At 35.7% G+C, this 13,331-nt stretch overlaps 1 protein-coding gene across 1 annotated transcript in view; it reads right to left on the reverse strand.

Annotated features, from left to right (window-relative positions):
- Window positions 1-11,021: 11,021 nt before the first annotated feature.
- The window catches only part of LOC145295922 (dihydropyrimidine dehydrogenase [NADP(+)]-like), a 119,581-nt gene continuing 117,271 nt past the window's right edge, over window positions 11,022-13,331 (reverse strand). Inside the window, exon 23 of the mRNA XM_080141737.1 lies at window positions 11,022-11,324. Within this exon, the coding sequence (XP_079997863.1) occupies window positions 11,188-11,324 (137 nt within the window). The 3' untranslated portion in view covers window positions 11,022-11,187. The remainder of the gene's footprint in view (window positions 11,325-13,331) is intronic.

Genomic DNA, 13,331 nt, shown 5'->3' on the forward strand with positions numbered 1-13,331 from the left:
TTTTATTTTACTTATGTGAATACACTCTTGTTAATATATGTCTTAATTGTTATCAGCATTCACTGTGACAACAAAAATACAAGTAGAGATTTATTTTTAGTTACTTTTCAAGACATTTTTCTGGCATATTTCACAGTGTTTGTGAATTTTCTGGATGAAATCAAAGCAGAATAAATTGTGATCAATACTAGTTGCTTGATGCATCAAACCATTGCATATGAATTGTGAACTTTGATGCCAGCTGAATGTTGATAGCTGATTAATAGGGCTATGACAACAGCATATTCTTTTCATTGTTTTGACTGTCCAGTATATATCCGACACACTTAGACACAGTTAATCAACCGAGAACCACATCACTGTATATAAAAGCATATAAGATATCAACGGATACACACTCGAGAGTCAAAGCAATGAAAAGAATATGCTGTTGTCATAGCCTTACTGATTAATTAGCATGACGATGTGACATAGAAAAGATTTGAAGTTTGTTGTCAGTGATGGCTAAACATGAGTGAAAAAAAAAAAAAAATGCAAATATACCTTGTAGATGGAGTGGAGGTGGAGTGACTTAGATACACCCCTGCCCTCTCTTAAGATAGTTGACAAGCAGGAATATGGTTGTTAGTATCTGTTTCGAAGATATTTTTGAGAGAAGCAGAAATCTTGGAATAAATGTAAAAATATATTTGTAAAACACATTGTAGGAAGTGGTGTTAAATGGAAATGTTTTGTATAGGAAGTGTTAGGTTATTTTTCTATAATGGTTGCATTTAAAGGGGAAAAAATCTATATTAGTTATATATATTTGTGTGTGTGTGTGTGTGTATGTGTGTGTGTGTGTGTGTGTTGGGTCGATTAATTGGGATCAGAATCGGGAATAGAAAAAATTGGAAATTTTTGGGGTATCGGAATCGGAAAAATTTGTGCCTATTTTCCAATGTCAACAACGATTCTTTTAATTGGCTTTTCTTATTTGATTTTCTTTAAATAAAAATATTCTACCACTGATAGTAATACTAAAATAGTGAATATCTGTTGATTTTAACCTATTAGTAAAACTAAAATCGATAGATTATTTCTCACAAGTGTATCTACACGTTTGAGAAAATATCTGCACATTTAACATGTGTTTTTACGGTAATCGTGTAAAATAACTTTATAGTTAAATATGTAGAGATAAAGAAAGAATTGGAATCGGTAAAAATACTGGAATCGTCCTATCCCATATATATATATATATATATATATATATATATATGAAGAAAGAAAAGTATTATAAGAGAATAATAATACATAGTCATTTAAAATCTTAATATATTACGAGTGGAAGGCACTCGGCCTTGCCAGGTGGTAAAATGTATTTTAATTCATGCAAATTTGGTATTTATTATTACAGAGCCAATTCTCTATTGAACATTATATTGTACCTAATATATAGTAGTGATTTCAAAAGTTAAAAACAAATGACTGGGGTGCCATTACCCAAACATTCAGCGCTCCAGATGCATCTCCTACCAATGTAACTATCGAGAGATAGACAAGAAAGATTAAATATTAAAAGACTAAGTGCCCCTCCCCTGGTGGTGGGTGATGGGAAGCTTATATGTAATCTTATAATGGTGCAGTGAGTGAATGAAGGAATAAAACATAAAGAAGGGAGGAACCGTCGAGCAACACTGTTGGAAGTTTTATTTTTTGTTGTTTATATGTTGTTCATAACTGCATCTATTAGGTGAGAGAAAAACCTCACCATGACTATAAGAATTTGGCTAGTTGATTATGCATGAATGCACTGTGTTGAGAGAAAATAACCCATCATGGGGATTGAAGAACATCCCAACCATTATTTCATTAGTTTCGAGCAAATTAGTGTATAATTTTCAACTTTGCGCAGCGTTTTGTAAACATAACGAATAATACCAAAGCGATACTCACTCTAGGTGGGTTGAACCAGCTTCCTCCAAAGGAGAAAATTTTATGGGAATATGAAATTCCAGTCACATGCATATCTCTGCTGGGAAAAATGATGTCCTACATACGGCGCCTGATATTCTCAAATGGTAACCCATCTGGTACTGATTAGGCTCAACGTTGCTTAACTTCAGTGATCTAAATAGTTATGCTTTTGTTTTTGTTTTTTTAAAAAAAAATAGAAATCACTTTATATAAAAAAAAAGAAAGAGTCACTTGATGTAAGCAGCTTAAAAAATAAAAACCTTCAAGCTAAAACAAACTAATTAATGTTATTTTTATTTATTTATTTTTTAATTTCAACTTTTTTTTTTACATAGGCGTCATCACTTATCAAGACCCGAAGGCCACTCGAGGATAAGGGCTAATGAGTGTACAGTAGTCAATTGGACAATATTGTATTAATCGTTAGTAGGGAAAATTTGGTAAATTGGGTTACTTAAGGGGGACTCATCAAAATTTGTTTACGTTGGACTTGAAGACAACCAAATTGTAGTCAGCTGAAAAGCAGCAAACCGAAGAGTTCCACAGGCATGCAATTCTAAGAAAAGAACTTTGTTCATGGAATCTAGGTTTAGGTTTAGGCAAAAATAAAGATTGGGGGAAATTATTGATAATGGTTTCAGTTAGAGAAGTTTTTTCATCAAAGTTTGGCAAGGGAGACCATAGATTGCAGCTCAGAAGAGCACTTGCCATGAAAATAACGATAAAGCAGAGACAGGCTTGCAACGTCTCTTCTGTGGGAAAGAGGTTGCAGGGAAAGGAATAGGGCATCCCCCACTAAGCTACAAAGTCTATTTTGAACTGTCAAGGTAGGATAAGGTCTTTCTAGCAGCTTCTGCCCAGATGTAGAAACAGTACTCCATCCTTGGATGTACCTGGCTCTTAAATAGGTAGAGAATTGCATCAGCAGTGAGATATCTACTGGAGCAGTAGAAGGATCCCACCATTTTTCCAGCTACCTTGGCAACAGATTTGATGTATGTGTTCCATTTCAGACAAGAAGCTTGTCAAAACGGAGCCGCCCCAAGACAAGAGCCATTAATTTCAATTGATGTGGATCATAGTATTAATAATGAAAAGATAGAAGTTTGGTTTTAGATGCAGTAAAAGTAACCAGCCACCTCTTTCCCCATTATACCACATGCTCAAGATCAGAGGAGAGAGAATCAGAGAGAACTTGGTCATTTACGACCTTTGATGTGTTGCCATAGATGGTAGTGTCGTCAGCATAAATGATAGACAGATTTCAACTTAGAAAGCAGCAATTCTTCCCCCATTGTTAGAAACATCGCTCATGGAATGTGAGGACTAAAGGGCAAAACAAGGGAAGCTAGAATTACGAGGCTGCCAAAGTAAACTCAAGATAATATTTGCATTGTTTCTTTGCAACATCTGTATGTTCTTATTAATTCTTGACATTATACATTCTGAATCTTTTACACCAAGCAAAAATTGTATTTATCGACTTTAAATTTGTTTATATGTCAACTGAAAATTATGGTAAAAACGCGTATATTTGTTATATGCCTGATAGATTCTTCCCTTTATTTGTATCTCCATGTGTGATCTGATAATATGTTGCTGACAAAGTTCTTGTCATTTTCTTCATAGTTGGAAGAGGGTTATTTGATGGGCACAAATGACAACTTTATAGACTAGTAATTTAGTGACAACATCTGTTGATTGATTGCATTCATAATATAATAAACGCTTTTGTTTAATATTTTTCTAGATACAAATTTTAATGGGAGAAAGGACTTACCTATAAAATACTCTTCTGCTGAACTTCTCAATTTATCCTTCATAACAATAAGACTAAAAAGACCATGTACAAAACACAACAGCAAATTAGTAATCAATCTATTACAACATACAGAATTTGTGCACTCCTCACTAAACACACATGCATTGAATGCCTACGAAGACAACTTGAATGCTTACTATATTTGTACCACCCTCCTCTTAACTAGAGACAATATCTTGAATCAGATGACCTGGCTTTTATGTGCTTTCAACTAGCCTTTCGTCACTGCATTAGTTACTTATATTTTTCCCTACCAGTTCTCCCTCAAGTCTGATAGATACAGCACTTTCCTTAGATATTGATGCCCAAATACATGTGTTCAGTGACTAATGTCCACCATAACAATTGGCTTGGTTTCTCAGGTTGCACAGATGCAACTGGACGTTCTACTTATAGCTTCTCTATAGCTTATTACCTCACACAGACAGTCTAGTTCCCAACCCGCCTCCAAGATAGTGACCACCAGCAAGCGTCATTTCTAGACCTATTCCTTACCATAGTACCTGAGGATTGTGTAACTAATACCCACAGTCCACTCAGAAACGCAAACCACCGAGTGGTATCAGTAGACATCCCACTTAAATCCCAACCCCAAAGTGAGGAACCATTGCTCAAAATGACAAAAGGGTTGACTGGGAAGGCATCAGAGAACATATCAGAGATGCCCCATGAACCAATATCTTCTCTCTTCCTGCTGAACAGCGTGCAAATGAGACAACTGAATGGTGCAAAGCAAGCACATGTCCCCACATGGAAGTATTATAGCAAGCCCCACTCACCTCCATACAAGAGATTGTGCAGCTGCCATTTCACAAAGACAGCATGCATTCTGTCAGTTTGTATGTCATAAGTCAAAAATAAAGAAGTAAAAATTTGTAGATGCTAGGAATCATTGTAAAAGAGAAATAGTCACAGCCAAAAGAAAGCATGCTGAAATAACCAGGGAATGCATAGAATCGCAGGAGAAAAGAACTCATGATTTCTGGGAAATCTATAATAGTGTACTGAATAAAAGGTAATCAGTAATTCCTCCACTATACGCCAACTGAGAAGGTGGAACCGTTTGCTTGGTGATTCACCCCCTCCACCTTAAAACCAACTAACAACTCCCAAATTTCCCTGAAGCCACACTTGATCTCAAAATCACCTCTCCTCATGTCCATGATATAAAAAATTTAGACACTTCCAAAGCACATGGACCTGATCTCATCCCTGCTATAGTAATTAAGAAATGTTCAGCTGAGCTAACCCCCATACTTTCCAAGCTCTCCAACAAATGCCTCGCTGAATGTTGCTTCTCTAATAGCTGGAACATGGCCTCTATGGTACCTGTGTACAAGAATTGGCAAAAAATGGTGAAAAGACTGACCCTCTCAATCTCCTCTCAGTCTTCGCTAAAATCTTTGAGAACTTAATCCAGCACTAGTTCACCACCTTGCAAAAGCTAATCTTATCTCTGATAAACCATACAGATTTAGGCAATGCCGTTCTACTGAAAATATTTTAACAGTCATCTCTTAATGCATATGCCATGCACTGGATAAGGCAGGCAAAGCCAGGGCTGTAGCTTTTGATATAGCCAAGGCCTTTGACAAAGTCTATAATGAAAGGCTACTAATGAAAATTAAATCATACAGTATAACTGGACGTATACTAAATATAATTAGAACCTTCTTAAACAATAGTATCATCCAGGTTGTCAATGATAGATGTACATCCAAACAGTAAAACATTAATGTGGAAGTGCCTCAGGTTGATCCTTGAGCCACTATATTTCCTGATATTCATGAACGACCTCTGTTAAGTTTTTAGACATTATGTTGAACAAAGATGGCTGCGTAGTTCAGATCAGTAATTGGCAGTCCATGGCATAGTTAATGGCGAACTGATTGAATCCAAAATTCGACAATTTTTATAATAATTTTGGAAGGTTTTCATTGGTTGTTTAGCACAGACGTTGGTTATAAAAATGATTGGCGAATCCATTCGTCACATACCCCCATTAGGAGTCAAAAACATTTTACAACCTCCCTGATAATATTGCGTCTGAGATGGGTATATTTGTTGAGGATACAATGCTCTATATGAGAATTTTTCCTTCAAACTTCTCGGCTTAACATTCACAGGCAAAATGAACTGGAACAAATACATTGAGAACATTGCGGAGGGTGCTGCAAGGAAGGTAGGTTTCCTATATTGTGCTAGAAAACTATTCACACCTGAGAGTATCCTGTACCTCTACAAAGCCATCATTTACCCATGCATGGAGTATTGTTGCTACATCTGGGCTGGTGCATCTACCACTAGTCTTTCCTTCTTGGATAGGATTCAGAAAAAAGTATTAAATTTGGTGGGCCCCGCTTTGTCAACTAGGCTCCAACCTCTGTCCGATCATCAATGTTTAATCCCTGTTTTACAAGTATTTTAATGGCATGTACTCTGATGAACTCATTGCATTTGTGCCCCTTCGACGTACATATCTCTGACAAACCCACTTAGCAACAAAATCACACTCTTTCGTTGTTGAGGTCTCTAAAGGCCAGAAAGCTTTCTACTCTAATAGTTTCTTCCTTCGAACAGCTAGACTTTGGAAAATTTCCTTCTTGCTACCTGCTTCCGTAATTGTACTGATATGCAAAAGTCTAAATGTAATGTAAACCAACATCTTGTTAATCTTTCCTAGGCATGGTCCCAAATAAAAACATCGCTGTTCTTGAGTGTCTAAGGTCCCTCTGTTCAGGGGTTTGTCAGGAAAAACTGGCATGAAGATATTTTCCCTGAAAGTAAAAGTAATAGAAAGTAAACCCTGTCTAAATATTCACATCCCAAATACAATCTCCTCAGTATGGCTAACCCACACTGGTCTTTACAAGGTATGGTGCACCTTTTCCAAGTGATGTTATCTCAAGCAATAGAACAAAGCTGGATAATATACCAGACGAGATGAATTCTTGTCCTGGAATCCAGTAAAACAAAGAGACCACAAAAAAGGTATATATTTAAATGTTCAACTTCTTTACTAACTCAATGTTTGAGAGATAAAGAACTTTAATGAAATATTTGAATATCTATGCATCTCACATAGATCAAGTGTTAGTTCCAGGGAACGGGGACTCTTAATTTCTAAGAACTTTGAAGTAAAATGAAATGTAAAAACACACATCCTGAAAAAAATAATTCCAGAAACAATTGTGAAAGGATAAAATCGAATGATAAACCACCCACTGCATAAATAGTGCATTATATAAACAGACTAAGAGAAATATAGATGTAAACAATTCTGTATGCATAAAAAAACTAACCACCTTTTTTTTTTTTTTTAAAACATATAGATCTTTTTTTCTAAAAAGAAAAACTTTGTTTTTTCCTAGAATATAATATATAGAAATATATAGAATATAATATTAGTGTGTGCTATGTGCCTCACCAACTAGTTTAACTCCAAAACCTTATATCACATGATCTACTCCGCCAAACGAAATGCAATAAGTCTCCAGACGAACCTCTCCACCGTACTGTATATTGATACTCTACAGCTGACTGGGATAGTTTCCGTACAATTATATCTGATCTACCTCTGCATTCCATGTTTAAAAAGGATGTGTCCTCCATAGTATCAGACCTGACCGAATGGTCAATTGTAGGCATAGACCGATGTATACCATCCAAAAAATTCTAACAAGAACCTAACAGCCAGCCATGGTTCTCCCCACAATGTGCTGCTGCCATCGCACACAGAAATCGCTTTTTCCATAGCTACCAACGTAATAGATGCACTAAGACTAAAGCTGCTTTCAAGACTGCCAGCAACCACTGTAAAAGAGTAATAAAAAAATGCAAGAGAGCTATATGCTCAGTCCGTTAAATCCAAAGTAGCTGAGCAGCAGCTTGGTTCCCATCAGTTTTGGCAAATAGCAAACAGGATCCTGAACAGAAGCGTGCATTCTATTCCAACCATCATCAATGGACCTGAGGTCATCTCGTCAGCATCAGACAAGGCCAAACTATTTGCCAAGAACTTTGCAGCTAATGCTACCCTATGTGACGAAAGCCATCAACTCCCTGTATTTTCTCCTATAACAGACAACACGCTATGCAACATACAAATATCTGTGCGTGAGGTTGCCAAGCTAATCAAGAACCTTGATTCCAGTAAAGCAATTAACCCTGACGGTATTATAGTGCTGAAAAAGCTTCAACTAGAACTTGGCCCCATACTTACAAAACTGTTTAAGCGTTGCCTTCACGAGAAGTGCTTTCCAACACCTTATCAGTATGCCCTGTATTTAAGAATTCAGGTGATAAGTCATCTCCCTCTCAGTACAGACCAATAAGTCTCCTGTGTGTCATGAGTAAGTTGCTGGAATCCATATTAAATAAAGAAGTAGTCAACCACCTCAGCAGAAATAACCTTCTTAGTGACATGCAATATGGTTTCCGTTCTGCTAGATCTCATAGGATTAGTAAATCTTTTGACAAAGGCTTTCTTTCTAGGGTAATTGCTCGACATATCAAAGGCCTTCGATAAGGTATGGCATAAGGGCCTACTTCACAAGATTTCAAGCTACAGTATAACTGGAAATGTTTTCTCGATCATTAAATCATTTCTCTCTGATAGGCTCGTAAGAGTAGTGGTTGATGGGCAGAAATCAGAGGCCCTCAGTATTAATGCTGGAGTCCCTCAGGAGTGCATCCTGGGCCCAACTCTCTTCCTGATCTACATAAATGATCTCCCAAAACACATACTTAAATCATTCATTGACATCTATGCTGATGACACGATCATCTATGGCAACACATCAAAGGCCGTAAAGTTCTCTCTCCTCTGATCTCGAGCGCAGTGGAGGAAGAGGTGATTGGTTACTTTTAATGCATCTAAAACCAAGCTCCTATCTTTACATCATCAACGCTCTGATCCCCATCTGGCATCAATTGAAATGGATGGCTCTTGTCTAGGGGAAGCTCCATGTTTTGATAAGGTTCTGGATTTAACCTTTACTCCTGACCTGAAATGGAACACGTACATCAAGTCAGTTGCCAAGGTCGCTAGAAAAATTGTAGGATCCTTCTACCACTCCAGAATATATCTCACTGCTGATGGAATTCTCTATCTATATAAAAGCCAAGCACGTTCAAGGATGGAGTACTGCTGCCACATCTGGGCTGGAGCTGCTAAAAACAGCCTATCCTGCCTTGACAGAGTACAAAATAGGCTTCATGGCTTAGTGGGGGGGATGCCCTTTTCTCTTCCCTGCAACCTCTCTTCCACAGGAAAGACATTGCGAGCATATCTTTGATCGTTACTTCCATGGCAAGTGCTCATCTGAACTCCAATCTCTGACCCCCCCCCCTTACCAATCTTTCACGAAAAACACCAGTCTAGCTGAAACCACTGTCAAAAATTTTCTTTATCTGTGCAAAAACCAAAACCTAGATTCCATGAACAAAGCTTCTTTCTTAAAAGTGCACGCCTGTGGAACTCTGTAGCGTTTGCCTGTTTCCCACCTGACTACAACCTGGATGTCTTCAAGTCCAACATAAACAAATTCCTGATGAACCGCCCCCTTAAGACACTTTATCAAATCTCCAATACTAATGTACTGTACACGCAATAACCCTTATGCCTGAGTTGCTTCCGGGCCTTGATAAGTGGTGACCACCTTGTAAAAAAAAAAAAAAAAACTGCTTAATATTACTCAGACCCCAACCTCCTAACATGTGGTGGATTGAGTAATGATATTTCTACATAGTAGGTTCATAAATAAAATTATAATAATTTTAGTTAACACAGGAAAATTCAATTCAATTCATGCAGCCACAATTTCTTTTTTAAAGAAATGAGTCGCACACACTTAATTATTAGAGCAATTCAAGTAAGGCTTGAAAATTACTTAAAAGTAAGGAAAAAATGTCAGGAATTTCAAGTTTAATGATTATATTTAATCTGTTCAATATTGTAAAAAGTAATAAATTATAAGAACAGCACTTCAAGAGCATAGACCTGCACCAAGGTCCACTCTTGAGTTGTAAGCCATGTTTAGTTTCAGAAAAGTTTCTGATGGTTAGTTATTCTATACAAGTCCTGGAGATGACGAATTCTCAGTAGACAGCTGTTTTGCAGTAATTTCTCATCGACACAAAAAAATATGTACAAGGTTGCTAAAAAGGTTTAATTTTTATGCAACAATTCTGATTTCTGATTGGTTGATATCAGAACATGAATTTGATTTGTCAATTTCTAGCAGAAGCGTTTATAAATAGAATCTATCAACTGAGGGACCATATCCCATTACGAGTCAAAAATATTGCAACACCCACCAATATAAAAATGAAGATATAGTTTATATCTTTTTATATAGATGTGATGTGTATGGTTAAATGCATTACTGGTGCGGTGGAAATTGTTACTCTTGTTTGTGTAATATGGTGAACGCCATTTTGAATAAATGGTTTGTATATCTTATCTGCCGAGTTAAATTGCCATCATTTAACGTCCATTTTATATGCTGGTATGTGTTGGACCAATATGCAACAAAATACTGGAGATAAAGATTAAAAATGATTTTGATGTCCCAGACATACATTAAGGTCTTCGTTAATAAATGATCACATTTTTGGGAGAAAATAAAATTGGCTTACTTTTTTTTTTTTTTTTTTTTTTTTTATATATATAAGAAAAAAAAAAAAAAAAAAAAAAAAAAATCGGCAAAACTTTTTTCGAAGCCTGATGTAAGTTTTTTGTTCAGAAATAACTTCCATACAACATCAGTCGATAAATCTAAAGCAAAACTGCTTCACATTATTCATCAACAGTGCATAATCCTAGGAGACAGATTCCAACATTTTTCTAACAATTTGATGTCTTTTTTGTAGAACAAGAATAAAATAAACTTCAGTTAATAATACAAGTTTCATTAGGGCCAAATCTCTTATCCTAGATCATTCTTTTGAAGTCTACAAACGGCCAGTTGTCAGTGAGGGTCAGATCTGGAGAATAAGGTAAGTACAGAAGCAATTCAAAGTACAATTCATACAGTTTTAAATACAATGCCTTCCGATATCTTACACTCCTGTTATCTCAGGTAACTTCAATTTCACTTAAAGGTTACTATTTTGTAAAAAATACATGGACTTTTTTTTTTATAAGTGACACCATCTATATAGCAGGCTTAAGGGTTATCAAGTGATGTGTTAGGTAAATGAAAGTTTGGGAAAGAAAAAATAACAGTAAGCAAACATGTTTAACATATTTAAATTTTATCAATCATTTATTTAAAACGATAACAACTAAAAGTAAAAATTATGAACTTGCAATCATTGATATTAAAAATATTTGATTTGAATTCAATCTTGAAACAAATCCATTTCATTCTAGGAGAAAATAAAATATCAGAAAAAAATAATTTTTAATATTGATCAGAAACGGCAATTTTGATTGGAGTGCCCAAAGGGTATGGTCCTCTTTTTGGTGAATAGGGTGTCGTTCGGGGCACCATCTGAATGCAGTCAATGATTGGACAAACAGATAGACAAAGATTGCAACCTGGAAAAATAAAAAATAAAAATTTGATCCAACCACATAAAGAATGAAAATATAAAATAATATTTTTAAAATAATTTTATTCTTCTCAAACACGGTATATTGCCACTTACACATGGGCTACTGTAATAGGTCAGATTTATGGAGGTTGCCTGGGTGTGGGGAGTTGGGCAACAAGAATCTTAAAAATTATTCTTCTGAATTCTATTTCAACTACACTTGCTTTCCTACTTCTTCCTACCTGCAAAGTGGATTGGAAAACTAAAAAAAACACTGACTAGCTGTTAATTGCTCTCAGAATTTATATTTTTATAGAAATTGCCCCAGACAAAGCATGAAGCTATTTTAAGGAGCTAAACAAAAAATAAAAAATAAAATGAAATAAATAAATAAATAAAAAAAAACCTCTTCAAGATAAAAAAAATTAGCCAACGATAATATATGGATAGATTCAACCAAGAAAACAGCAATTCTTCCTCCTTTGTCAGAAACATCTATATATATAAAAGTGAAAATCTATGTGTGTATGTGTGTTCGCCTTTTCTGTATGTCTACAAAAGGCTTTTTTCAGAGAAGCGGTCGGTTGCCTAACAACTTTTTATATCACATGTAAATCATAATATCTCAGAGTTTACAACGGAGCTCGCCTGTCTATTTAATTTGCTTGACTTCGGGAAGATAAATATTCAACAGTTTTCGCTCGCCGCATGTGGGTTAGGCCTTTTCCTATAATAAAAGCGGCACTAATTCTTGCGTTATTTTTCCGGTCTCGATCGCCGGAAATGTCCGAAAGCAATCACCTTTGATTAATGTGGAAATATTATTTCCTTATATCAGAAGACAATTGCTATTCAATTTCGACAAGTGGAGCTGTTTCCCCCTACCCCCAACGTCTTGGGAAAATAATTTTAAAAAAAGCATTCCCGCACTAAATGAAATGCTAGCCTGCAATCAAAAGTTGACTTCATTAAAATGTGCACCTGCTAATTTAAGTAATTAAATAAATTCAAATGTGTTTCCGTTAGCATCTTGCGGTGGCCCAATGGTTAACGTCTCACTCTTTTTCACACTTTAATTTCCAACTTTGCCTCAAGGGTTCGGGTTCGATCCTCATACTTACCTACCAAAACATTTTTTTTTTAATTTACCCCTCCCGGGAGTTTTGATTTACCCAAAACCACACACACCTCCAAACACCCGGGCAACGCTGGGTACCCCTCGCTAGTCTCTCATAAAATCTATATATGTAAAAGCGAAAATGTGTGTATGTTTGCATGTTAATAAAATTCCTTTCCTTGACGTTCTCATAGATACTTTTAATACATACAGCACCTCCAACTGCAAAAATCTCACCAGCCTAAATTTTTGCCTTCTAAATTTTAAAAGCGAATGACCTCACTATTACAAAGTAGCCATCATCAAAAACCTTAACCGTGTCAACCTAATCTGATAAAAAAACAAATACTTCTAAAACTAAAAAAATATCAATCAAGTCCTTATCAATAATGGATTTCTAAACGATATTGTTGATCAACAAATAAAATTAATGCTGCAGAACTTAAATATTACCAAAAATAATAATACCCCACAACAGCAAAATCCTAATACCATTAACCTATTCTACTGTATCCAAATTCAACAGGGCTTTAAATTAGAAGAGGCCATAAAATATTATCCACAGATGTTTCCCCCCACTGACAATAAGATGAAACACATATAAAAAATTAAAAATCCAAAATCTAGTAATAAAAACAATGTCTTCCTTCAAGTTAAACTAGAACAAACCAACATCATTTACAAGCTCAAATGCCCCTTGGCAGAGTACAGTTTCTATAACAATAAAACTAATAGCTACATTGGTTACACAATGACCACCCTATCATGTTGCCTTACCATGCATAGTACAGCAGTTATAAAAAAAAACATAACTGCCCTTTCTTCAAAGTTAGAGAAATTCTAGTCAGCAACACACCATGAAACCAATGTCAACAAATTAATACTTGAAGCTAT

Source organism: Euprymna scolopes, chromosome 16 (assembly GCF_053919585.1).
Source record: "Euprymna scolopes isolate OS-2025 chromosome 16, ASM5391958v1, whole genome shotgun sequence".
In the NCBI taxonomy this organism is placed as follows: Eukaryota; Metazoa; Mollusca; class Cephalopoda; order Sepiida; family Sepiolidae; genus Euprymna; species Euprymna scolopes.